The 27,577-nt window shown below is 47.5% G+C and overlaps 1 protein-coding gene across 9 annotated transcripts in view; it reads left to right on the top strand.

The window, feature by feature from the left end:
- herc2 (HECT and RLD domain containing E3 ubiquitin protein ligase 2) overlaps nucleotides 1-27,577 on the top strand; it is a 79,683-nt gene that overhangs the window by 27,223 nt on the left and 24,883 nt on the right. For 8 of the 9 annotated variants that reach the window (XM_031574523.2, XM_042708932.1, XM_031574529.2 and 5 more), the window contains 34 exons: nucleotides 248-380; nucleotides 1,285-1,412; nucleotides 1,831-2,026; nucleotides 2,517-2,653; nucleotides 3,895-4,065; nucleotides 4,710-4,846; nucleotides 5,340-5,491; nucleotides 5,785-5,976; nucleotides 6,831-7,018; nucleotides 7,301-7,511; nucleotides 7,904-8,086; nucleotides 8,568-8,752; nucleotides 9,049-9,196; nucleotides 9,616-9,812; nucleotides 10,162-10,392; nucleotides 11,263-11,401; nucleotides 12,556-12,702; nucleotides 14,165-14,307; nucleotides 14,685-14,952; nucleotides 15,520-15,662; nucleotides 16,062-16,160; nucleotides 16,563-16,731; nucleotides 17,468-17,593; nucleotides 18,274-18,382; nucleotides 18,593-18,732; nucleotides 19,498-19,688; nucleotides 20,448-20,553; nucleotides 20,681-20,772; nucleotides 20,956-21,131; nucleotides 22,323-22,434; nucleotides 24,278-24,359; nucleotides 26,578-26,721; nucleotides 26,872-26,962; nucleotides 27,137-27,314. In XM_031574523.2, coding sequence (XP_031430383.1) covers nucleotides 248-380; nucleotides 1,285-1,412; nucleotides 1,831-2,026; nucleotides 2,517-2,653; nucleotides 3,895-4,065; nucleotides 4,710-4,846; nucleotides 5,340-5,491; nucleotides 5,785-5,976; nucleotides 6,831-7,018; nucleotides 7,301-7,511; nucleotides 7,904-8,086; nucleotides 8,568-8,752; nucleotides 9,049-9,196; nucleotides 9,616-9,812; nucleotides 10,162-10,392; nucleotides 11,263-11,401; nucleotides 12,556-12,702; nucleotides 14,165-14,307; nucleotides 14,685-14,952; nucleotides 15,520-15,662; nucleotides 16,062-16,160; nucleotides 16,563-16,731; nucleotides 17,468-17,593; nucleotides 18,274-18,382; nucleotides 18,593-18,732; nucleotides 19,498-19,688; nucleotides 20,448-20,553; nucleotides 20,681-20,772; nucleotides 20,956-21,131; nucleotides 22,323-22,434; nucleotides 24,278-24,359; nucleotides 26,578-26,721; nucleotides 26,872-26,962; nucleotides 27,137-27,314 — 5,244 coding nt within the window. The remainder of the gene's footprint in view (nucleotides 1-247; nucleotides 381-1,284; nucleotides 1,413-1,830; nucleotides 2,027-2,516; nucleotides 2,654-3,894; nucleotides 4,066-4,709; nucleotides 4,847-5,339; nucleotides 5,492-5,784; nucleotides 5,977-6,830; nucleotides 7,019-7,300; nucleotides 7,512-7,903; nucleotides 8,087-8,567; nucleotides 8,753-9,048; nucleotides 9,197-9,615; nucleotides 9,813-10,161; nucleotides 10,393-11,262; nucleotides 11,402-12,555; nucleotides 12,703-14,164; nucleotides 14,308-14,684; nucleotides 14,953-15,519; nucleotides 15,663-16,061; nucleotides 16,161-16,562; nucleotides 16,732-17,467; nucleotides 17,594-18,273; nucleotides 18,383-18,592; nucleotides 18,733-19,497; nucleotides 19,689-20,447; nucleotides 20,554-20,680; nucleotides 20,773-20,955; nucleotides 21,132-22,322; nucleotides 22,435-24,277; nucleotides 24,360-26,577; nucleotides 26,722-26,871; nucleotides 26,963-27,136; nucleotides 27,315-27,577) is intronic. The other variant, XM_031574525.2, reaches the window with a different exon arrangement.

The following is a 27,577-nucleotide window of genomic DNA, read 5'->3' as shown; positions in this document are numbered from 1 at the left end:
TTGGCTCAGAATGGCTGCCTTCCTTTGACTGATTGTGTGTTCACGGTTCAGACCTAACAGCCTTATTCAACCATTATGAAGAAATGGCGAGAAATTACTAGAAATATCTTAAGCAACATGCTCGGGTGTTTAATCCATCTGGAATGTAAATGGTAAGGAGCAGCCATGCATTTGAGTGTGTGTGTGTGTGTGTGTGTGTGTGTGTGTGTCTGGTGCACTAAGCTGTGTTTTGCTGCTGCCGTTTCAGGACTTCTTATGCCAAATCGAGCGCTGCTGTAAGCAGTGCCACCTCATCGCCCCCATCACCTTCCCCCCTGAGCACCCCGTCGAGGAGGTGGGACGCCTGCTGCTCTGCTGCCTGCTCAAGCACCATGACCTTGGTGAGACACACAAACACACACACACAAACTCACAAACTCACAAACATTAATCAAGTATCCGTAAGAAACAACACGGCTTTCTCTCATTTTAAAGCAAGAACTACATAGATCAGAGGCACAGGGGAGTAGGACATAAAACGCAACATTTGATTTCATTAAGGATAATTGTGACCATGTGTAGTTAGATAGAATTAAGGATAATATATCATTAGGGATTGCTTTGTCAGAGTTGGGATATGTAGTTAAATGTAATTATACAAGTTATTTATCATCAGCTAGATCAGTGGTTCCCAAACTTTTTACAGTCCCGTACCCCTTCAGACATTTAATCTCCAGCTGCGTAAACCCCCCCGTTGAAAAAAAATAAAGTTTTCCTTTTCACGCTCATTTTGTTCACTAAGAGGTAGATTGATGGCTTAAAATGAGTGAATAATATGTGCCACAAATGACCCAAACCTTCTAAGGTTGTTGTTTGCCAGCCATCAACAGAACAGAAGACTAAAAAAACATTATATGCAGGCGATTGGGAAGATGCAAATGCATTTGACAGGCTACGGAGGTCTGTGTTGAATAGGGGGGTGTGGTCGGAGCGGAGTTCAGCACAGACGTGACATTTTCTCAGTGGTTTTGTTTTCTAATTAATGCTTGTTCATCGTTGCGATGCAGGACAAAATACAGGGGAATTTGGGCGATTTTGATGCACAAAATGATGTTTCCGTCAAAGTTGCAATTCTGTTTCAAACGGTACATTCTGCGAATTCCGTCCGTTTTCTGTTATCGCGGACATTTTCTCCCCGCGTACCCCCTGAACCACTTTGCGTACCCCTGGGGGTACGCGTACCCCAGTTTGGGAACCGATGAGCTTGATGATATGTTAGTGATGAGGTTTTGTCTCCCCCTGCAGGCCACGTCGCACTTTCTCTTGCCAATCAATGTGCCTTGGGCGTGGATCAGGGGAAACAGAAGTCCCTCCCCAAATCAGTGATTGACACGTGTCGGGTGGTGTACCAGGCCAAGTGCTCCTTGATAAAGGTAAACTGACTACTCCTGTTTGTATTTCTACATCATCAGAACATACAAAATAACAGAGCAATGCATACAATGACTGGAGAAAATGACCACAGATAGATAGGATTATTATAGGATCATAGGATTATTCAACAGCAGTGCTCTTTACACTTCGCTTTTTTCTGATGAAAAGGCAGTTTTGGGAGGCCCGTGGGAGACACAGTGACCCAGACACGAGCTTGTGTGAAAAACTGCTTCACTAAGTCTATGTTGCCTTAGTGTTAACTTTCAAGGTCACCGCAGAAGCATTTTTCAAGTTGTCAACACAGCCCGTCTCCAATGTCTCATCCACGTGCCCCTTGCCCTGACCCTTCATGTTTGAACTTTGACCACCCCCCCCCCCCCCCCCCATTCATCACCCTTCCCCCCCTCTGTGTGACAGACGCACCAAGAGCAGGGCCGCTCCTACAAGGAGGTGTGTGCGCCGGTGATCGAGCGGCTTCGCTTCCTCTTCAACGAGCTGCGGCCCGCCGTCAGCAACGACCTGTCCATCGTGTCCAAGCTCAAGCTGATCAGCTCACAGCCCCGCTGGAAGAGGATCGCCCAGAAACTCATCAGGGACCGCCGGAAAAAGAGAGGTACGCCCCAGCCCTCACGCTCACACAACCAGCTGACTAGACGCAGGTGCTGCAGAAATGTTCACCTCTTTTTCTCCCTTTCTGAAGCCCTTCAGCTGTCCTAACGGTCTCTTGAGAGGATTGCCTTTTGGCCAACTAATGGTTCTTTGTTTTTCAAAAAAGTTGTCCTTAACAATCCTTAACACTTCTGAAGAAACATTGGGATTGACTCTTTCTAGGGTAAAGTGTATGCACAGCTGTCAAAACAGGTTTTAGATGGTGATTTATAACTCAGAACTCCTTTCTAGACTTTTCTGAATATTCTGACTCAAGTATTGAGCTGTTTGACTTATTGATTTGCATACTGAGCTTCAAAGGGGTTTCATGCTATTTGGCATCAGCTCTGAGACTTAGAGAGAGAGAGAGAGAGAGTGTGTGTGTGTGTGTGTGTGTGTGTGTGTGTGTGTGTGTGTGTGTGTGTGTAACGGGGTGTTGCTTTCATCCCTGGCAGTGCCTAAGAAGTCGGAGTCAGCGGACATGGAGGAGGTGAAGCAGGAGAACGAGGGGACCAATGAGGAGGGGCTGTCTGTACCCATCAGCCCCACGGCCACCACCGACAAGAAACACGCCACCGCCAAGTCCCCCAAGGTTTGCCATACACACAGATTTACTTACACACACACATACACACAGATTTACTTCCACACACACACACACACACAGACACACACAGATTTACTTATACACACACACACACATACACACAGATTTACTTATACACACACACACACATACACACAGATTTGCTTACACAAACTCACTCACACACAGATTTGCTTATACACACACACACCGATCATCTGTCTATGTCTTTCTTTTCTTTCTTGTCTGCCCTTTCTGTCTGTCTTTTCTCTCTCTTCCTTTGTTTTACCCCCCCCCCCCCCCCCATTAGCAGAAGTGGCTAGTAGTTCCAGTGTTGTTTCTATACATCTGCGTATACATTGAACACATGTATTTTTGAACAGTATGCTTGTGGTCATCTGTGCTGCTCTTGCCTGTGAGCTGAAACATGGATCACACGTATCTGGTCTGACTGAGGAGAATCACGATCATACGTATCTGGTCTGACTGAGGAGAATCACGATCACACGTATCTGGTCTGACTGAGGAGAATCACGATCACACGTATTTGGTCTGACTGAGGGGAGATCAGAGTCTCCATGTGTCCCCCGCCCTCACACTGTTGTTGGGTTCCTCTCTTTCATGTGGCTCGGCCCTGTTAGACAGCCCTGCATGTTTTATGACTGGGCCTGCGTGAGCTTTGTCCAACTGGAGCAGGCATTAATAAAACATGGCATTTGTAATGCCAGCGACTGCTTGATGTGCTGGGCTGTGAGCAGGGCACCCTCTGAGCCCAGGGGTTTAAGACCGACGAGAGGGCACCCTCTGAGCCCAGGGGTTTAAGACCGACGAGAGAGCACCCTCTGAGCCCAGGGGTTTAGACACTCAGACAAGTCCTTAGATCCCTACTGTTATGTCTATTTTTTTTTTTTAAATCAGTAATTGTTCATCCACACAACTATTGTCCACAAAGATAAGATTCAAGACTGTGAAAAGGGGGTAATTGAAAGCGCATATCTGAAATTCCAGCAATATCCGTCTGCCTTAAACCTAAGTTAAACTGCTACAGTTTGGACCTGTAGGTGAAGGAACTCACCGTAATAAGGGCATAGGTTTGATGAACAAGCAGGGCAAAACCAGAAATTAAATGAAACAAGAAGTGATATGAATGTGAAATGTCTTTTTTTTTGCATTGCATTGCCTAAAGTAAAACATTTAAACCCAGTGTTTGAATCCAAGATGTCAAAATGCATCTGTGTGTGTCCCAGCAGCAGGACAAGTGGCTGAATACGGTGGCGCACGTGCAGAAGTACCGCTGGTTCAAGCACAGCATCCACAGCAGCCAGTTCCAGACCAGCCTCATGGGCACCATAGTGGAGTTCGCCCTCAAGGAGGAGCCGCTGGACGTGGAGAAGATGAGGAAGTGCCTCCTCAAACAGGTGACACACACACACACACACACACACACACACACACACACACACACACACACACACACACACACACACACATACACACATACATACATACATACATACATACATACATACATACATACACACATATACATACACACACACACACACACTCCTCGAATAAATGAGACAAACACAGTCCTAATAAACAAGACACACACACTCCTAATAAATGAGACACACGCATGCACACACACACACACAGCTAACTTGCCAACGGACTGGACTAGATCTTGCACACACCTGCACCAACGCAGGGCCAAATCCATCCAAGATGGCATATGGGATAGGGGCTGAGCCCCTCATCTAGTCCCAGGACACACACACTCGAATAAATGAGACACACACACACACACATACACACAACTTCGTCTGCAACCACACACTTTCTCTAGCGCACATAGACACCCACAGCCATACAGATACTTGGATTCAGAGATAATCCCGTCAGGAACCCCCGACACCCCCTCACCCCTCCCCCTCAAGCCACTAGTGAGTGTGTGTGTTTGTGTGTGTGTGTGTGTTGTGGGATTTGAATGTCATAAGTGGCCAATGTGTGAATTTCATCAGTCGGTTGTGTGAGGTCTGATGCTGGTGTTTGCCCACAGCTGGAGCGGGCAGAGGTGAGGCTGGAGGGCATCGACACCATGCTGAAGCTGGCGTCCAAGAGCTTCCTGCTGCCCTCGGTGCAGTACGCCATGCTCTGTGGGTGGCAGAGGGTCATCCCCGAAGGGACCAATATTGGGTATGTGTGCTCACTCGAGACCCACTTTATTCATTCATAAATGTGTGCCCACTTTATTCATTCATAAAAGGACATTTACAATGCATTACAATATAGCAACAAAAATTACAGTGATTTGGATTTTCTAACCGTTAGAGGTTGTATAGGAAGCTGTGTGAAGTATGCATTCAGAAGTGTCCTGTAAATCTTTTATTTGGATGCGTAGGGACAGTGTCTGGCTTTTGTGGATAGGTTTACAAGCAGTCATTTAATCTACAGATGGTTTATGTTCTTGTCATTCCTTGTGAGAGTGTTATCTGTTGAGGCGTTCACTGCTGTAAAGGTGTAAGACGCTGCTTGTTGAAGCCTTACTCCCTTGTGACCGAATTACAATCTGTCACCGAACACGTCTGTGGCGTTTGATTTAGCATGTTATTGCACTGTTGTAATGGTCGGAGCTGTGCCCTGCTGTAACTGATAACTGCTGATTGTGCTGGCTGTGTGACCACTGTAGGGAGCCTCTCTCCGACTGCCTGAAGGATGTGGACCTGATCCCTCCCTTCAACCGCATGCTGTTGGAGGTCACCTTTGGCAAGCTGTACGCCTGGGCCATTCACAACATCCGTAACATACTACTAGAGGCCAGTGTCAAGTTTAAAGAGCTGGGTAAGTGGGTTCTAGCCTCTCCTGAATTACACGTCTTTATATAGGCCGCGCCATATAACACGCTCTCGTTCATCAACCTGAGAAGTATGAGCGCCTGGGACTTGCTGAAAGTGTTCCTGAAACCTGAAAGTGAACCAGACGTATGAAGAACAGATTCATCAGATATATTGATTGCACATGTACAGTGAATCACGCATATAGACGACCCATATAGTAAAAGCACAGAAAGAGGTGCTGGTGGTTCTGTTTTTAAACTCCCAGCTCTGTTCTGGTTGTGGTTCCGGTTCCGACAGGCGTGCAGCCGGTTCCCCTGCAGACCATCACCAACGAGAACCCGGCGGGGCCGAGCCTGGGCACCATCCCTCAGGCCCGCTTCCTCCTGTCCATGCTGCACATGCTGACCCTGAAGCACGGCGCCAACAGCCTCAGCCTGCTGCTCAACTCCGGCATGCTGGCGCTCACCCAGAGCGTGCTCCGGCTCATCGGTAAGGCTGCCGCACCCAAGCACCGCCGCCGCCGAGGGGCACCGCTCACAACTCACTCATGTCGCTATTCAACAGCTCACATCGTCACGTCACAGCATCTACAGGAACTCTTATTCAGGACGCCCAGGTCCTTTAAAAGTAGATGATGACATTCTTGTGTTAAGTTATCGATCACAATGTTGACTTGAAGAACCAAAGGTGGGATTAGTGAATTGTCTATAGCAGAAATGAAAACGTGACTTTTACACTGTGACGTATTCTTCAATCAATCAATCAATCAATTCAATTTTATATAGCGCTTCTCTATATACCCGAAGTCGCTTTACAGAGTCCAGTAGTCATACACACACAGTCATACCGGTGGTGGTAAGCTACCTCAGTAGCCACAGCTGCCCTGGGGCAGACTGACAGAAGCGTGGCTGCCAATCAGCACCAACGGCCCCTCCGACCACCACCAACATTCATTCATATTCACACAATGCAATGCAAAAATGGAAACCGGAGAACCCGGAGTAAACCCACGCAGGCACGGGGAGAACATGCAAACTCCACACAGAAAGGACCTGGAACGACCTGGAAGGACCGGGATGCGAACCCAGGGCCTTCTTGCTGTGAGGCGACAGTGCTAACCACTGAGCCACCGTGCTGCCCACGTATTCATTTCTACATGTTTATCTGTTAGCACCCAAAGAACGCTCTACAGTTAGAATCGTACTTTTCCACAGATAAACACAGTATCAGTGTGCGCCCGTTGATTAATTGCTGCGTCCCTGTGAGGTCAGTGCATTGCTCTGTTCTATGGTGGCGGCGGCGGCGATCTGATCTGAGCGTCGCTGATATGTCGCCCCCTGCAGGCCCCAGCACTGACAGTGCGGAGGAGGAGCTGTGCGCAGGGGTCCACGGCGGCTCGGCCACGGTGCTGGAGGAGTCCAGGAAGGAGACGACCCCCACCCCTCTTCCCGTGTCCGGCCCGGAGCTGGCAGCCATGATGAAGATCGGCACCAGGGTCATGAGGGGTCAGGACTGGAAGTGGGGAGACCAGGTACATGACCAGAACTGGGTGTGGGTGTGAAGGGAAATATTTACATGGGCAGCACTTGGACTTGTAACTTGTGCAACATTTAAAGGTCGGGTAGCATAACTGTGAAACATTCAACATGTACTCAAGATATACGTGTGCGTGCTTTGTGTTTGGTTTGTGCCTGTGTTTGTGTGCCTGTGTGTGCGTGTGCGTGTGCGTGTGCGTGCGTGTGTGTGTGTGTGTGTGTGTGTGTGTGTGTGTGTGTGTGTGTGTGTGTGTGTGTGTGTTTGTCCCGTGCCCCAGGATGGCCCGCCTCCTGGCCTGGGCCGTGTGATCGGCGAGCTGGGCGAGGACGGCTGGATCCGGGTGCAGTGGGACACCAGCAGCACCAACTCCTACCGCATGGGCAAGGAGGGCAAGTACGACCTCAAGCTGGCCGAGCCGCCGCCCGCCACGCAGCCCACCACCGAAGACTCAGACACGGAGGACGACACCGGTCTGCATCACAACCTCAGTAAACTCCACTCCATTACAGCTCTATAGATCAGGCCTGCATCACAACCTCAGTAAACTCCACTCCATTACAGCTCTATAGATCAGGCCTGCATCACAACCTCAGTAAACTCCACTCCATTACAGCTCTATAGATCAGGCTCCGATAGCAGAAGCCTTCATCAGTCTTTAGCAGTAGCTCAACTGTTTTTTCATTTAGGAGTTGTTCTGACAATGAATTCGACTAACTTAGAGTAAATGTAAATGGTATAATGTATTAGTTACTCAAAAATATGATTGGACTTTTACTTTCTGAAAGTTAAATTATTGTCGCTCAGATTCTGTGAACTTTGCTTTATTCATGGACAGTGTGGCAGTGCTACATGAACTCTGTTGTTTTGTTGCGTCCATCAGAGAGCGATGGGGACAATGACGGCGCCCACCCCACAGCCATGCTGCTGACCAGCACGGTGAACCTGCTGAAGACGCTCTCGCTGTCGGCTGGCATCCACGCCGAGGTCATGCAGACGGAGGCCACGCGCACGCTCTGCGGCCTGCTCCGCATGCTGGTGGACAGCGGTGTCAACGACAAGACCGGTACGAGCCCTCGCTAGTGCTTAGGTTTAGACGCCTCTCGTCTCAACTGTGTGTGTGTGTGTGTGTGTGTGTGTGGGTGGTGTGTCGGTGTGATTGTGTGTGCACTTATGCTGCAGTGGGTCTGGTAGTTGAACAGGATACAGCTCCAAGGTCAAATCGACAAATTATGGAGAGCAGGAGTGTTAATGGAAGGAGGTCAGGGAAAGGTGTACCGCCATTGTAATCAATGTTGGACTGGAATGTAGAGACTCTTTCGGTCACTGTTATCCTTATCATTTTCAGGCTAGATGAATCTCTTTTTTTCCCTCTTCCAAAGAGCTATGATAAAATCTAAAACTGTAAAGCACCTTGAGTTCATTGTTAATGGGACTATAGAAATAAATAAAATTGAATTGAATTGACCAGTGAGCTGGTGCTAATAGACCAATTAGTAAACAACCTGACAGGCCTGCTAACCTGCCCCCCCACCCTCCTCCTGCAGGCTGTCCGTCTCAGCGTCTGGTGTGGCGGGAGCAGCACAGGAACTGGTGCACCCTGGGCTTCATCCGCAGCATCGCCCTCTCGCCCAACATGTGCTCCACCCTCAGCACCTCCGCCTGGATCGGCCTGCTCATCAGGATCGTGGAGGGACACCAGTCCTTCACCGCCGTCACCCTGCAGAGACAGGTACAGCGCCACCTACCAGTCACGGTCAAAAGTACAGCTACACAGCTGTATGACGCACAAGATCCGCCATGCATCTAGGGCCTGAGACACTTACTCCACGGAGAAACAGACCTGTTTAGTCACTGCAATGTAGCACATAGGAGTAGATTCATGTTTAATACATCAAGTCAGGGCTTGACTGGTAAACTAGTTGATTTAACCTGTTCAGTTTACTCATGAGTCATAGCCTGTCTGTAGATGGACTGTGGATTTTGAGCTGACATGTCCTGAGCTTGTACTTGCATCCTCATTGGTAGATCCTGGCCCTGAGGCTGCTGCAGGTTGTGCTGCCGTCCTGGGATAAGATGGAGCGCTCGCAGGACATGAAGTTCCTGGTGGAGAAACTCTTTGGCTTCCTGGGCAGCCTGCTCAGCACCTGCTCCTCCGACCTGCCCCTCCTCAGAGGTAGAGGACACTCACACGTACCCCTCCCCACTCACGCGTACCCCTCCCCACTCACACGTACTCCTCCTCAGAGGTAGACACTCACACGTACCCCTCCCCACTCACACGTACCCCTCCTCAGAGGTAGTGCACGCCGATAACTTCCACTCAGCAGTCATATACATTCATAACTGCCACTGCTAAAAACAAGCATACACTTAAACCTTTCCCTTCAGCTACACTTCAGCTAAGATGCTGGGTATACTTCTATACTCACTTCCACAGACTATTTTAGCCCTCTCCTTATTCTTACACCTGCCCTGACTTGGGGCCCTCACAGGCAAGATACGTTCTTCCTCACATGTAAATATTTCTGTGTCTATTAAGCTGTACAATCGCTTCCTCTTCCTCATTGTCTGCTCTCACTTCACCATTTCCAGAGGGGTCACTGCGTCGCAGGAAGTCCCGCCCCCAGGCCTCCCTCACAGCCACTCACAGCAGCACGCTGGCGGAGGAGATTGTGGCAGTGCTGCGCACCTTGCACTTTCTCGGCCAATGGAACGGCCTCATCAACGAGTACATCAACTCCCAGCTCAGCGGCATCGCTGACGTCATGGCAGGAAGACACCCAGAAGCGGTAAGAAGCCCAGTCCAGCCTGAGGCCCAGATCACAAGTGCAGTTCTTTAAGAGAAATCATGATGTAATATCACCATAAGAAGTATAATCAGACCCACATTATCCTTATACTTATCATTATACAGTATATATCATTATACTTGTATATTATATAAGTAAGCCTCTAAACCATAATATTAAACCATCCAACCAGAAGAGTTGCAGTCTTTCCTCTTTGTGCAACATGCTTTGTTTTGTACAAAGTGCTCTACAAAGAAACATCATCTATTTGATTGTTTTAGACAAACATCGTCAATCATCAGTCCTCCATCATCATCAGTAGTCATAGTAGAGTCCGTTGTTCCCTCAGACCATGCTGGAAGAGTATTTCCCGGATGCAGAGAGGCCGGTGGTGGGCAGTCTGATGGCGGTGCTGGCGGTGATCGGGGGCATCGATGGGCGTCTGCGGCTGGGCGGGCAGGTGCAGCACGAGGAGTACGGCGAGGGCACGGTCACGCGCATCACCCCTAAGGGTCGCATCACCGTGCAGTTCCACGACATGAGGACGTGCCGCGTGTGTCTGCTCAGCCAGCTCAAACCGGTCAGCACACACACAAACACACACATACATACACACATACACACATACACATACACACACATACACACACATACACATACACATACACACACACACACACACACACACACATACACACTTACTTGCACAGAAATCACCACTTCAGAGACTTCATGTTGCCATAAATGTCTTTTGGCAAGTCAGTTAGGACGTCTACTTTGATCAACTGTGGGAAATTACTTTTGTACATATTCAGAATTCCAGTGGGTCAAAAGTTTACATACACCAAGTTCACTGTCACTTTAAACAGCCTGGAAGCTTCTGGTAACGGATATCATGACTTTAGAAGGTTCAGTTTGGCTAACTGTCATTATTGGGAACTCGTGCAGAGTGTTGCTTGGAGATTGTGGAAGGCTAACTCAAGTATTTGATTTTAAGTTGCACAACTTTAAGGCAGTGCCACTAAATATTAACAAAGTGTAGGTAAACATCTGACCCTCCGAGAATGTGATCAAATAAATAAAAGCTGAAAGTCAAAATCCTCTCTACTATTATTCTGGAATTTCACATCATCAAAATAAAGTAGTTGGACTAACTAAATGAAATGTTGTATGTAAACTTCCGACCTCAATTGTAGGTCTGCGTATAAACGTACTGTAGCACTTTAGAAATGCCTTCACACATAAATATGAACTAGTACATTTTCTGCTACTTTAACTACCACGCATATATGTAACAGAGCACATGTTGTTGTTGTTCACTAAGTATGCAAGCTTTACATAGCTGCCTGTAAGACTAACACATGGGCCATTGTGTTCTGTTGTGTAAGTGTGCTGTGCATTGTGTTCTGTTGTGTAAGTGTGCTGTGCATTGTGCTGTGTTCCCCTGCAGCTGCCAGTGGTGGCGTTCAGCGTGCAGAACCTGCCCTTCAGTGATCCAATGCTGTCTGTCTGGGCTCAGCTCGTCAACCTGGCAGGCAGCAAGCTGGAGAAGCAGAGAATGAAGAAGTCCATCAGCCGAGGGCTCACAGGTACACACACACACACACACACACACATATATATGTACATACACTCACACTCACTGGTACAGGTCCCCACACACACACACACACACACACACACACACACACACATATATATGTACATACACTCACACTCACTGGTACAGGTCCCCACACACACATATATATGTACATACACTCACACTCACTGGTACAGGTCCCCCCACACACACACACACACACACACACACACACACACACATATATATGTACATACACTCACACTCACTGGTACAGGTCCCCTCACACACACACACACACACACACACACACATATATATGTACATACACTCACACTCACTGGTACAGGTCCCCTCACACACACACACACACACACACACACACAGACACAATTGCTTGCTCACTCACTCATAAAAGGACTCGCTCTCTGGCTTTCCAGTTTTGGCCCAGTATTCCAGCAAGAACTTCCTCAAGCCCCCAGTGTTGGTGTGCAGCTTCATGACACAGGACACAACAGGGTGGTCTTTAGTACACGCTCACATCCAGAAGACCTGCCAGTGCTTCCTGTGTGTGACGGGGGTGAAGATTTAGTTGTGAAATCAGGGGGGTACTTCAAGTACATGGCTTAGTGACCAACCTGGGTAAATGAAGTCAGAGTTAGTGGTAAACCAAGTAGTGGAGCCTTAAGGCTGCATTCTCCTACCAAGATAACGCCATGGGCCTCTTCTATGAGGCCTGACAGGGCTGTAGGGCTTTGGAAAACTGCCTTGGACAAACTATGGTGACCCTGATTGTTTGTGACCTGGATCATGAGATGAGGTCCACACGTAAAAAGGGCACATGGTTTCCTGTCCTACAGCACAAACAGGAAGTATGCCACTTAACACCCGCAGCCCACTCCACTCACTCAGAGCCCAGCCAAATAAACACCAGCAGCCTGCACTTCCTGTTCGTGGGCAGGATGCAGCTGATGCATCGTGGGATTGTGCACATCATTACGCAGAGCTGATAAGTCTGCAAGGCTGTGCGTGTGTATGCGTGCGTGTGCGTGCGTTTACACGGCCCCATCTATAGATGATGTGAGTGATTGGGGTTGGAACAGCTAAATGTATAAACTGTGTGTGTGTGTGTGTGTGTGTGTGTGTGTGTCTCTCCAACAGCGGACCAGGTTGATGTCCACCTGCTGCGTTGCCAGCAGCTGAGGCTGTACATTCTGAAGGCGTCGCGGGCTCTGCTCTCCCATCAGGACCAGCTCAGGCAGATCCTCTCCCAGCCTGCAGTGTATGAGCCGGGGCCTACACCCAGCGGTGAACAGCGCACACACACACACACACACACACACACACAGAGTACAGGAAAATGCACCTCACCCACACATTCCCCACTTGTTGACTTTCCTCCCTTTTCCTTCCTCCCTCTCTCTTTCTTTCTCTCCCTCTCCCCACATTTCCCCCCACTCTCTCTCTCGCTCGCTGTTTCTTTCTTTCTTTCTTTCTCTCCCTCTTCCCACATTTCCTTTCTAACCCTCTATCTTTCTCTCTTACTCCCTCTTTCTGTCTATAGTCCTTCTATCTCTCTTTCTCCTAATTTGTCTGTACCACCCCCCCCCCCCCTTCCTCCTCCCACATGTTCTTTCCACTCCCTCACCCCCCACAATACGCGCACACAGCAGTAGGCCAGAAGCCCAGTCTGTGGGGGTGGATGTGTTTTACTGACGTAAATAAACGTTCTGCAGCTGTCACTAATTTGCGCTGGCATTAGATTATATTGATGATTCAGAGGTACCCGGTGAGCTTTGACCTGCTTTAGATGGACCTAAAGATTTACACCTCCAGCCTCAGGTCTCAGCTGAAGCGCAACACTGCCCCCTGCCTGTGGACACAGGCACTGCATTCCACTGCTCGTCTGTAGGCACATGGAGTACATTTATGTTAGCCTGGATACCAGCCCGAACTTAGCCCCGCCCACAATTTTTTTGGTTGGGAAGTTCGGTCTGGCATTACTCCATTGAGGAGAAATTATCTGCGGCTCGATATCGGCCGTACCAATCAAATTGTTAAGGCGGGCTTTATACGATGATGGACAGATGATCAACAGTAACGTAACCAACCACGTCACCAACACACGAGTTGAATTCGTTTTCAACAAACATGGCTGCCGCTGGAGAGCTGAAATGTATAGATTCGAGTCCATTTAGACATTGACAGTGCATTCATTTTGAAAGAGGAACAGAGAAACGCGATTAAGGCATTTGTCAATCGAAAAGATGTTTTTGCCTTCCTTCCTACGGGATCCGGTAAAAGTGTAATGTATCAGCTGCCCCTGGTCACATACTACGTTGTTCTGATTGGTTGTAGGTAACCAATTGAGCGAAGAGGCATTTTTTCTCCTGGTTCGGTTGAAACACGCCCCATAATCACAGCCCAATGGAGCGATATCAGACTCATATTCTGACTAGAATTATGAGTATGACATCGTCAGGCTACATTTATGTTGCACATGTCTATAAGCTCTCTGTGTGCAGGTGATCTTTCCTATATGGACAATGTAGCACATGCCAAAAGTACTGACCTTTTTAAAATCTTGTCTCATGTTGGCCATAGATTTGTATGCACATCGAGTGGAATATAATTTACCAATATCATAGCTTGCTAAAACATACACACACACAAGCCCAAGACGTGTATATGTAGACGTGAGATGTAGTCTGAGGTGTGAGATGGGAGGCAGAGAATGATCTGGAACATGTCTTGTCTTGTTCTCTCACAGAGGAGGCTGCGGTGTCGTCCCCGGACGTGGGGGACCTGTCTCCAGAGGGCCCGCTGCCCCCCCTCATCCTGCTGCAGCAGCTGCTGGCGGCCGCCACCCAGCCCTCACCAATCAAAGCCATCTTCGACAGGCAGGAGCTGGAGGTCAGCCCGCTGCTTTTAGTCTGCCTTTCTCTGTCTGTGTCTGTTTCTGTCTGACAGGTTCTTAGCAATGCACTACTAGTCATGTATAGTGATCTTTCAAGCATTATCAAAATAAATAATAACAATAAAAATAATTCTGTTTTAATAGTGTAGTATTGATTGTATTTATATACATACATAAATACACACACACACACACACACACACATGTGTGTATATATAGGTTGTACTGTGCCTGTATTATATGGAAGTTATGTTGTATTTTAAATATTTGCTAAGTCAATGTATAGCACTGAGAAGATGGAACCAAAAGCAGACACCATTTTGCAAATGCTAATCTGTTTCATATATCTCTTCCTGTTTGTGTGTGCTCCCAGGCGGCGGCGTTGGCCGTGTGTCAGTACCTGGCGGTGGAGTCCACTCACCCGTCTTCCCCGCTGTTCGAGGACAGCAGCTCGAGCGAGGCCACCACGCCGGTCACGGTGCAGCACGTGCGTCCGCCCAAGCAGAAGAAGCCCAAGACGTCGCCCGTGCCGCCCCTGCCCATCGTCCTGCAGCTCATGGACATGGGCTTCCAGAGGAAGAACGTCGAGTTTGCGCTCAAGTCCCTCTCTGGCACGACAGGAACCGCCTCTGGAGTACCAGGTACTGCGCTGCGCACTAACACTGTGGTTCTCCATGTGTATACTGAGGTGATCCCGTGTGATTTAGTTTTGTATTTATTTATTTTGTACAGAATTTGTATGTGTATCAAACTTTTTAACATTTGTTCACCCTTATTTCTTTTTTTGTACAATTAATCGAATTCCGCCACAAGATTGTTTGTTGTAAATGTGTTGTCTGAAACATGACTACTATACAGAAGTCGTGGAGTATGCACTCCATGTGGTTTTACGTTAATGTATCACCTACATCAAGTCAGGGACGATGTGCTGCTGTGTGCTAGCTCTGTGAACATGTGCACGCTGTGTGTCTCCTGCAGGTGTGCTGTTGTGTGAACATGTACACGCTGTGTGTGTCCTGCAGGTGTGCTGTTGTGTGAACATGTACACGCTGTGTGTTTCCTGCAGGTGTGCTGTTGTGTGCCCGTCTGTGAACATGTACACGCTGTGTGTTTCCTGCAGGTGTGCTGTTGTGTGAACATGTACACGCTGTGTGTGTCCTGCAGGTGTGCTGTTGTGTGAACATGTACACGCTGTGTGTTTCCTGCAGGTGTGGAGGCGCTGGTGGGCTGGTTGCTGGACCACCCTGACGTGCCCATCACAGAGGTGTCGGACGCAGACACGGTCTCGGATGACTACTCAGACGAGGAGGTGCTGGAGGAGCTGGAAGAGCCCGAGCCTGCCTTCCCTGTGGTGGGTCCAGAACCTTCCAGAACCCCCCCCCCCCCCCCCCACACACACACACACACACACACACACACACACACACACACACACACACACACACACACACTACAACCAGCTCCGGTTTCTCTCCCCTCTAATGCAGGGTCAGACTCGGGGTAACCCGCATGTTTAAACACAAACATCACCACACCTGTGTGGAACATCACCTGATATTTAGGAAACAGAGTAGCCTGCTGACTAAATTAGTTACTGACTAAATCAGTTAGCTTGTTTCACTGATTTCTTGGTTTCTTGAGGGCTTGCCTAGTCCTGTGTGTCTCAGCCTCAGCCTCAGCCTCTGCCCCATGTGTTATTGTAACAGAAGTCATCTTTTTTCGAATCGTTCTGTGGTCTTGTGTGTTTCAGCCTCCTGGCGCGGTGGTGACTGAGACCCAGACGTTTAAGAAGAGGTCAGACTTCCAGAGTAATGATGACTACGCTGTGTATGTCAGAGAGAATATTCAGGTAAGAGGTTTATTTTTTTGTCGTCATGATTAAAATGTATTATTCTGTAATAATAATATAAAAAATATATATAATAAAACATGACTAATTTTATACAATAACAATTCTAAACAGTAATAATTATTATTCTATTTCTTTTATATATATATATCTATATTTCTATTTTTTTCTTCCTTCCGTCTTTCCTGCATTTCTACATTCGTTCTTTTATCTCTGGATTCCTTCATTTGTTTATTCATTTAACCCCCATCTTACCTAACTATCTTGCCTATAAGTTTGACTAATGATCCTATAATCCCATGATGATGATGATGATGATGATGATGATGATGATGCCTGTTCTGTTCTATTTGGCTTTGCTCTTATCTGCCATGCCCTTTGACCTCTGACCTCTGTGTGCAGGTGGGGATGATGGTGAAGTGCTGTCGGACGTATGAGGAGGTGTACGAGGGCGATGTAGGCAAGGTGATTAAGCTGGACCGTGACGGCCTGCACGACCTGAACGTGCAGTGTGATTGGCAGCAGAAGGGAGGAACCTACTGGGTGCGCTACATCCACACCGAGCTCCTGGGTACGCAACACCTCCTCACCCCGACACACCTCCTCACCTCGACACCACCTCACCTCACCTCCACGCACCTTGACACACCTCACCTCCACACACCTCACCTCACCTCCACACACCTCACCTCCACACACCTTACCTCACCTCACCTCGACACACCTCACCTCCCCTCACCACACCTCACCTCGACACACCTCATCTCGACACCACCCCCCCTTGACACACCACACCTCACCTCGACCCCACCTGAACACCGCCTCACCTCCACACACCTCACCTCCACACACCTCGACTCACCTCACCTCACCTCACCTCACCTCACCTCACCTCACCTCACCTCACCTCACCTCACCTCACCTCACCTCACCTCACCTCACCTCACCTCACCTCACCTCACCTCACCTCACCTCACCTCACCTCACCTCACCTCACCTCACCTCACCTCACCTCACCTCACCTCACCTCACCTCACCTCACCTCACCTCACCTCACCTCACCTCAACCAGCTTTATCTGGATTTGGCAACAAGGAAAAGCTGTTAATTACTGTTGACCCAATGCATGAGGAGTTGGATATATAACGACTTTATACAAGATTATCATTACATTATTATTAATGTATGCTGTAATAGTTCCAGTTTGCTTGTCATTTAAGTAGGACATTTCACTGCTTCATAATGTGTACAGTGAACTAGTTTGTGTCCACTAGATGGCGTACTAACTTCTCCTTTGCTCATCCTCAGGGTTCCCTCCTCAGACCTCGCCGTCCCACATTAAGATCGGAGACAAGGTGCGCGTGAAGCCCTCCGTCACCACCCCAAAGTACAAGTGGGGCTCTGTCACACACAGGAGTGTGGGGGTGGTCAAAGGTAAGAGCCTGCGCTGCCCATCCTGGGTCTTGGCTCACCAGAGGGCATGGTCATTAAAGGAATGTTTTACAGGGGGGAAAAAAACCCAAATGGTCCACCATTATAATAATGATTATGGTATTTAGCAGACGCTTTTCTCCAAAGCGACTAACAAAACATTACACACAACAAAAGTGTCAATTTAGGATACAATTTTAAAATTAAAGCAATCAATGAATAACTATAATTCAAAATATCCAGAACTATTGTTAAATGTATGAAGTATGTTTCAGACAAACAACCTAATTAGACAGATGATGTTTAAAAAGTTGAGTTTTTAAATGTACCACGGCTGTCACTGGAATGTTCTTATCTACTCGTTATTACATTATGTACGTTATCTCAGCCTCGTACCAGTACTAAAAAAATCTGTTAATACGCATAATGTCCATAACTTCAATAGCATAGAAAATAAGCTCTGTATTAAAGGAATGAGTTGCCTTCTAGTAACACTGCTGTTTCTATAGCTCTGGTCAAGTTCCACTTAAAAAAAATCTGTTATCATCTTGTTTTGATTTACCCGTTTGAGCCTTCAGATATACTTCTATGTGTGAAAGAAGACAGCAGTGCTGTGTGTGTGTGTGTGTGTGTTTAAGCTCCAACAGAATGATATTTCCCTAACGCTTTTCTCGTCTGTGCAGCCTTCAGTGCCAATGGGAAGGACGTGATTGTGGACTTCCCTCAGCAGTCCCACTGGACCGGCCTGCTGTCCGAGATGGAGCTGGTTCCCAGTGTGCACCCTGGAGTCAGGTACACACTCATCCAAAGGAACTGATGGATTCAGTGGTGTAAAGCCATTGTTTATTTAAATTATGCAAAAAATGTTGTAGTTTAATGGATTTGGCATAGGAAAGCATTGCCATTCTTTCTCTGCATCATACCCATTTGTGTATCCATGGCAAGGCACATTTATCTGTGTGTTTGAGCTGAAAGAGTGTTTTTGTTGTCATGGTGATGCAGGTGTGACGGCTGCCAGATGTTCCCCATCAATGGCCCCAGGTTTAAGTGCAGGAACTGCGATGACTTTGACTTTTGTGAGAACTGCTTCAAAACACGCAAGCACAACAGCAGACATTCCTTTGGCAGGATCAATGAGCCAGGTCAGTCGTCTGCCGATGTCTGTCAGCATTGGTGGCATTGTAGGACATGAATTGTGTTTGTGTGTGTGTGTGTGTGTGTGTGTGTGTGTGTGTGTGTGTGTGTGTGTGTGTGTGTGTGTGTGTGTGTGTGTGTGTGTGTGTGTGTGAATCTATGTGTTTGGGCGAATGGGATAATGTCCATACACTTGGTTTTGTTATCTAGATGTTTCTGCCCGTTTCATCATGTACTGCTCATTCAGCCTTGTCCCTGTGTTTCTATCTGCCTCTTGAATTTAAGTTGACGGCAACATTTGTCCTCACTGTGTGCACATACATGCCTCTGTGTGTGTGTGTGTGTGTGTGTGTGTGTGTGTGCACATACATGCCTCTGTGTGTGTGTGTGTGTGTGTGTGTGCACATACATGCCTCTCTCTGTGTGTGTGTGTGCACATACATGCCTCTGTGTGTGTGTGTGTGCACATACATGCCTCTGTGTGTGTGTGTGTCCACATACATGCCTCTGTGTGTGTGTGTGCACATAAATGCCTCTGTGTGTGTGTGCACATAAATGCCTCTGTGTGTGTGTGTGTGCACATACATGCCTCTGTGTGTGTGTGTGCACATACATGCCTCTGTGTGTGTGTGTGTGTGTGTGTGTGCACATACATGCCTCTGTGTGTGTGTGTGTGCACACGTATATGGATTTGTCAGGGTTTCTCTGTGATTGTTTTATCTGGTCTAATGCATCTAACGTGGCCCATAACATTCCCTCCCCCCTGACCTCAGGTCAGTCCCCGGCCTTCAGCGGGCGCTCTGGGAAGCAGCTGAAGCGCCACCACAGCAGCCAGCGGGGCATGCTGATCGACGAGTGGGCCCGCGTGGTCAAGAGCCTCAACGTGTCGTCCTCCGTCAATCAGGCCTCGCGCCTCATCGACGGCAGCGAGCTGTGCTGGCAGTCCTCGGGCTCGCAGGGCAAGGTGAGGCACACAGAAGCACTCAGAGGCACACGGCCTCTACACGGACACCGAGAGGAGGGGAGCAGCCAAGGAGGAAGAGCAGTTATATTTCTCATACTCACAGTTATACATTACACTTCTTGAAGATGTGTATTGTATTTTACATGCATATAGTTATACATTACAGTTAAATTAGAGGTGTGCAGTTGGGAGTTGTATCTCATTCGTGTCACAAATGTACAGTTCTGCTGCGTTACACAATAACAATGTGCAAAGTTGGCACTGTCTCGCTTCAAAAGACTTGACACTATTGTTGCAGCAAAAGGGTTCTCTACACACTATTCATGTATGGGGGCTGAGTACTAATGCAAGCAGAATATTTCAGTTTTTAGTTTGTGTTAAGTGTTAATTTGTATTTCAGTGTTTAGTTTGTGTTAAATATCTGTAAGTAGATTTTGTAAACCAGAAAATGGAGATGTCTTTAAGGAGGGTTGAATACTTGTGCAAGCCACTGTGTCCAACCCAGTAAGCTTTGAAGGCCGAAGTGATACATTTCTTAAATTCATATAGTTTTAGATGCCTTTTAAGACTAGATAATGTCATAAAAGCAGTAGTTCACAGACGTAGACATGAATGTGACTAGTTCACCAGTCTGTCTGGTGCTGATGCTGGGGTGTGTGCTTGGTGTCCGGTGCTGATGCTGGGGTGTGTGCTGATGCTGGGGTGTGTGCTTGGTGTCCGGTGCTGATGCTGGGGTGTGTGCTTGGTGTCTCCCTCCAGCACTGGATCCGGCTGGAGCTGTTCCCGGACGTGCTGGTGCACAGGCTCAAGATGACGGTGGACCCTGCCGACAGCAGCTACATGCCCTCCCTCGTGGTCGTCTCCGGTGAGCGCTCCTAACACATCTGTGTGTGTGTGCGTGAGTGTGTGTGTGTGGGGGGGTTGTGTCCTACATTTACGTGACTGAGTTTCAGGGCGAGTTGATTCACTGTCCTGTGCTGCTGTTCTCCCAGGTGGCAGCTCGTTGAATAACCTGATCGAGCTGAAGACCATCAACATCAACTCCACTGACACCACTGTTGCACTGCTCAACGACTGCACTGAGGTGAGGGCTGGAGATGATGTTGCCATGATACACAGACAGACAGACAGACAATTATACAATATTACTATTGTAAGTATGAATGCCAATTTGTGTGTGTGTGTGTGTGTGTGTGTGTGTGTGTGTGTGTGTGTGTGTGTGTGTGTGTGTGTGTGTGTGTGTGTGTGTGTGTGTGTGTGTGTGTAGTTCCACAGGTACATAGAGATAGCCATAAAGCAGTGTCGTAGCTCTGGGATCGACTGTAAGATCCACGGCCTGGCCATCGTGGGGCGCATCCGTGCGGAGGACGAGGACCTGGCCACCGTTCCCTTCCTGGCGTCTGACAACGAGGAGGAGGAGGATGAAAAGACTGCCACTGGGAGGTGTGTGTGTGTGTGTGTGTGTGTGTGTGTGTGGGCATGTGGTTTCTACTGCATGTGGCCATTGACTGTAACATTGTGTCTGTCTTTGTTGTGTCTGTCTTTGTATCCCAGTCTATATCTGTTTATTGTATGTCTGGAAGCTCCAACCCTAGTCTGTCAACTGTAAGGAGTTATATTGTTATGTAAATTAGACTGTATAGGTGAACATCCTGAGATAGAATGTGAAGAGGGAGAGAGTGTGTGTGTGTGTGTGTGTGTGTGTGTGCATCTGCGTGTGTCCTTTTGCACACCTGTGTGTGTTTGTTCACTGACTGTAACATTGTATCTGTCTCTTTGTGTGTCTGCTGATAGCTGCTTATTGTACATGTCTGGCAGCTCTGACAGTGTGCCAGCCAGAAGGAAATCCATTATAATGCAAATCAGGTTGAGTAGATAAAAGTCTTCGGTCTGACGATGGAGAGGGAGGGAGGGAGGGAAAGGGGAAGAAAAAGAGAGAGTGTGTGTGCGTGTGTGTCTGATTGTCATCGGTCAATACACTACCACGCACACACACAATCAGAGGCTCTCACAGCCTCTTAATCAGGGCAGATCAGAGAGGCTTTAGGCCGTGTCGTGCTGAGGCGCATCTGAGGAACATCTCCAGCCTCAGCTGGATTAACGACCCCCCCCGGTGATTCACTCCTGATACACACACACAGACTCACAGACTCATTCACACACTGCTTTGCCCACCATTGTGGTCTTGGCCAGGCCATTACAGCTGTGTCATTGCGCCGATACCGGGTCAAGTGGAGGCTTTATTCTCACAGCGCACAGGTCACTCCAATATGCCAGCGGCTAAAATTAGCATCAGTTCTCATTAGTAGTCTACTGGAGAGAAGAGAGGGAAAAAGGAGTGCAAAGAGATGGAGGGAGAGAAGGGGAGAGAGTGGAGGAAATGAATGCAGAAAGAGATTGAGAGGGAGAGAGCGAGAAAAGAGACAGAAAGCGAGAGTGAAGGAAAAAAGAAGCAAGGAGAGGAAGAGATGGAGTGGAATAAATGGTTTTGGAATGAGAGGTGGCAGGTTCAGGAGGCCCCTTCTCCAGACCCTCAGCTGTCTTCCTCATTATGCTGTCTTTTATAATCCTGTCTCACCTCTCGCCCTTCTGACCTGTCTGCCCCTCCTCTCCTCGTTTTTCCTCCTCCTTCAGTCTGGCCAGGAAGAGGTCATCGTGCCTGGAGTCGGCCGCCACCATCAGGACCAAAGTGTTTGTGTGGGGCCTCAACGATAAGGACCAGCTCGGAGGACTCAAGGGGTCCAAGGTGAGTTCTGGACTGTGGATGGGTCCGCGTGGTTGGTTCTGATCTGGAACAGCAGGAAGACTGTGCAGCGATGCTTAGTGTTTTGGGTTTTTGTTGGCCTCAACCACTTAATCTGGCAGCCAATTAAAAGGTTTGTTTACCCAAAAATAAAAATGTCTGCCATTATCTGACCAAACCTCATGCCAGTAGTCATTCAACCATGGAAGGGTTGGTGGTCAGTGCAGCACAAATTGAGTTTTTCAGTTGAACACTGAAGATACAGTTGGAACTCTGCAGATGAATTTGATCATTTTGTGATTTAAACAGAACTTACTGTTAAATGTAACCCATTCTGTAAACATCCGCACTTCTTCTCTAGTCACTTCCTGTAACTGCAAATGTAGACTATGCCCCTGACCTGGGAAAGTCTCCTTTGTTCATTCCCTTAGAGTGCCTAAGAGTCCTTGTTGCCGAAGTCCGCACTGTTAACCGAAAGTAAACAAGTTTATTTAGTGCAAACAGCTGCAACAGGAAGGTTGGTGCTAGCTACAATTACAAGCAACCGGGGCATCAAAGCGCAATAGAGATGACCGCTAACCCTGCAAGTAGTACAAAGGAGCGACCGATTTCCTTCGACCCATGTCTCCGAAGAGCAGATGCTGCCAACCTCTACTATTTAGATCTCCAAAGACTTTCAACCTTTTACTAGCTGTTGATACAGTGCTTTTGGTTGTAATTATTAAGTTAATTATTAATCCGTTTTAAATTGATAGTGTAGTGCACATGTTTCAAACTCAAGGCCTGCAGGCCAGATCCGGCCCGCCAAGCTATTTCATTCGGCCTGCCGGCTCCTCAGAATGTTCCATTGATTTGAATGGGCCACGGTGTATTTTATTTGGCCCGCCAGATAATACGTAATGTCTATCAGAGCTGGCCTGCCGATGTGGCTGTAAAGAAAGAATATCATTTAAGACGGCACTTTGAAATGAAACACCAAGACGGGTACAAACATCTGGACATGAAACAGAAGCTCCAGACGGTAGAGGAGTTGAAAAGAAGGCTGGTGTCACAGCAGACTGTGTTGGGGAAAAGCTAAATCACGAAGTGAGGCTGCTGTGAAGGCAAGCTTTATTGTAGTAGCGGAGATCGCTAAAGCAGCCCGACCCTTTACCGAGGGACAATTTGTCAAGAACTGCATGATAAAAGTTTGCGACATCGTGTGCCCTGATAAAAGGCAAGCATTTTTAAATGTGAGCCTGAGCAGAAACACTGTTGCTGATTGTGTATGTGACCTTGCCACCAATCTACAACAACAGCTGATGGGAAAGGGAAAAGATTTTGGCCCTCTGTGTATTTGAGTTTGACACCCCTGGTGTAGTGTATTTTATGAGACTGATGTGTGAGACTGATTTGGGACTGATCCTTTATTTTGAACACCAGACTTTGTGTGACACCTCCACGCAATCAACTTAATGTTAACAGCACCAAAAACTGGTAATTGTGGCAGGACGCTATAAACATTAATGCACAATATCACCCACATTTATTTGGCGGCCGTCCACAGAGCTAATGTCCCCACATTATTTTGGCATCCCCGCCTGAGGACGGAGCCAGTGGACCAGAAAGAATTGGCCGCCGGCATCCATACCAAACAAAAAGAGCTGCTCGATAAAAAACGGAGCTGTCCAACTCCTTTTTGTGCTGGAACACACAAATAAGCTGAATGTAGGAAAGGATGAATAGATGTTGACAGCATGTTCATTTGTTCTGTCCCTTTCATTTTGGTGTCCTGTATTGTGTTCTCCTGTATGCACTGTGTTGTTATCCTTCTGTGGCCAACTCGCTCCCATGTGGCTCCTTCCAGATCAAAGTCCCGTCCTTCTCTGAGACGCTCTCCGCTCTGAACGTGGTGCAGGTGGCTGGAGGCTCCAAAAGCCTGTTTGCTGGTGAGTGTGATCATCACAACACACACACACACACACACACACACACACACACAAACACACACTATCACACACACACACACACACTCCCTCTCTCTGAACGTTATATTCAGAAACTGATCCTTTAGAGCAGTGGTTCTCAAAGTGGGGGGCGCGCCCCCCTGGGGGGGCGCGAACACTCTCCAGGGGGGCGCGATGTCACAGACGGAGAAAAAAAAAAAACTAAGTCCGACCTGTCACTGGTTAGTGAAAGCTCCCTCAGTGGCGAAATGCAAGGGGCTGGACTGACCCAAACAAATCAAATACGGTTTTGCTCCTGATCCACCAATCAAAACGGAGTTTTATCATTTGAACGCGAGTTGCACCTAAGTTTCCGAGTATAAAAAAAAACCGCAGGCATTGGTAAGCGCTCACCCTGAGACGACTCTGCAGTTTGTTCAATTTCTCTTGTTTCCTGTATCATTCAGATATTCATTGCTTTATAAACAGTCTTTTTAAAGACTCACTCCTTCCTTAGTAATACCTTACTGCGCTTGCAGTAGGTCTATTCGTAGCCTATTCTAAGGAGTAATTTGCTCCAGTCTTTTGAAAAAGCTCGTAGCCCCGAGAGCTAGCCTAGCTAGCTACCTTTTTTCCAACTGCAGCTAGCCCTTTTCTCCTTAACACCTACCTTTACATTTTTGTATCATCCACCGTGTTGCAACAAATAAAACACCAGCACTTGAATACTATTTTGTGCTGTCCCTGTCTACATTGTGTACAGTTAGTTTTGTTTGGAATCATTGCCTAGCACAGCCTTATCCTTATCCATGTCGTTCACAACCACACATACAAGAACACGACGTTGAAATTAGAACCTTATTAACTTCACACACACTGTATCAGCAAACAAACACAACTATGGACACGTTTCTGATTCGTAAAAGTCAGAAAGAGAAGCCTGTGGACTTATTTAAACTGGAACGTGATGGCCTCCAGCAACAACGAACCACCATCTCCAAGCAGTGTCTGGAGGCATCTTATGTAGTTGCTCATAGAATTGCTAAGCTTGGCCAACCCCATACAATTGCCGAAACACGGATTTTGCCGGCCGCGCAAGACGTGTAGAATAGGAGCTAAACTCAGCGCAATACTTATGTCAAATGACATTGTATCACCCCGAATATCAGAAATCAGTTTGGGTCCTATTTCAAAGAGGACTACCGTTCATTCGCCTAAGTTCGGGATCCATTTCTCTGCTCAGCAGACGAGCTGTCAATAGACATGAAAGAGCAGCTGAAGAGTGACAGTAGACTTAAGCATCTCCCCTATTTCGTCATTCTGGATAGCAATGATCAGCTTTGCGACATAGCCTTAAAAATGCGCCTCCTTTTCGCGTCGACATATTTGTGCCAGGCAGGCTTTTCAAGACTGACAGCGCTCAAAACTAAATACCGCAACCGCGGACAGATCGAGGATGACCTGAGGATATGTTTGTCAAACATTGCCCCAAGATTTGAGAACCTTTGCAGTGCAAAGCAGGCTCATGTCTCACATTGACAGACCTGTAGGATTTTTTTTGTAAAGATCACAAGAGGCCCATAATAATAACAGTATCCAAATGATAGCAATAATAACACTAATTATTATTATGATAATAATACAATAATAATAATTGGTCGATAATCATTAATTATAATAATAATAACATAATGATGGTGATAATAATGAATAGCCTACTAATAGGCCTACTATTACTGATAATAATAATAATAATAATAATAATAATAATAATAATAAATAGTTGAATATAATATAAAAATAATAATTTTCTGTATGGGCCTAACAATAGCCTAACCTTGACATGTCAGGCCTATCAATAACAATATGCTATCTATCTATCTATCTATCTATCTATCTATCTATCTATCTATCTATATATGGTGGTGTAGTTGAGGGTGGTGGCGGCGGGCCGCGCGCTGGGGGGGCCCCAACTACCCCTAACCAGCTTTGGGGGGGCCCAGCTTGCAAAAGTTTGAGAACCCCTGCTTTAGAGGCTTATTTTAATATGTATCATTTTGATGCGTAACACTGATATGCTGCACTCCAAAACTTAACATTGACAAGAAATAGAATGAAACGCCACTTTGGATAGACCTGAACGTAGTAGTGGTAGTAGTAGTGCTTGTAGTGGCAGCAGTAGTAGTACGATGAGTATTGACTGGCTGTTGATGTGTTGCAGTGACGGCGGAGGGGAAGGTGTATGCGTGCGGTGAGGCCACCAATGGCAGACTGGGCCTGGGCCTCTCCAGCGGCACCATCCCCATCCCCAGGCAGATCACGGCCCTCAGCAACTACGTGGTCAAGAAGGTGGCGGTGCACTCAGGTGGGCATTGCCAATGCAGACCCGTCCACTAACACAGACGCCTGTCTAGTACACTGTTGTTTTGGCATTACATGCTTTTTGGCCTGTTTAAGAAAATGCACATCTGCCAGAATTTTCATTTTTCCTTAACTTGTGTGTGTGTGTGTTTAGGTGGGCGTCATGCCATGGCTCTGACAGTGGATGGAAAGGTGTTCTCCTGGGGTGAAGGAGACGATGGCAAACTGGGCCACTTCAGTAGAATGTAAGATCACACCTTTACTCCCTCCATCAATCTACCTCTTACTCTTTCCTTCTCTACCTGTCTCTCTATCTATCTCTCTCTTTTATGTCTCTCTCCACTCTCTCTCTCTTTTTGCACTCTCTCATTTCTCTCCAGCCTTACTCCTCTCACCTTGTCCCTGCCTCCTTCCCTCAGGAACTGTGATAAGCCTCGTCTGATCGAGGCCCTGAAGACCAAGCGTATCCGGGACATTGCCTGCGGCAGCTCCCACAGCGCGGCCATCACCTCCAGTGGGGAGCTGTACAGCTGGGGCCTGGGCGAGTACGGGCGCCTGGGCCACGGGGACAACACCACCCAGCTCCGGCCCAAACTGGTAAGCACCACTCTACCCAGTAACTCAAGCGCTCTCTGTGCCCCACTCTGCCCAGTAACACCAGTGCTCTGTGTGCCACACTCTACCCAGTAACACCAGAACACTGTGTGTAAAGCTGCACAGGGAAAATCTACAGTACATACAGAATATGATGCAATGCAAAGATATTTGATCTATGTGTTATCAATCAATACTAACTCTTCGTCTGGCTGCGTTTGGTTATACTGACGTAGCTATATGTACTAAATGTTATCCTTCAGTAT

This window comes from Clupea harengus, chromosome 10, assembly GCF_900700415.2.
Source record: "Clupea harengus chromosome 10, Ch_v2.0.2, whole genome shotgun sequence".
NCBI classification, from domain to species: Eukaryota; Metazoa; Chordata; class Actinopteri; order Clupeiformes; family Clupeidae; genus Clupea; species Clupea harengus.
The sequence above is the reverse complement of the archived record's forward strand: the minus strand, read 5'-3'. Positions and strand labels throughout refer to the sequence as shown.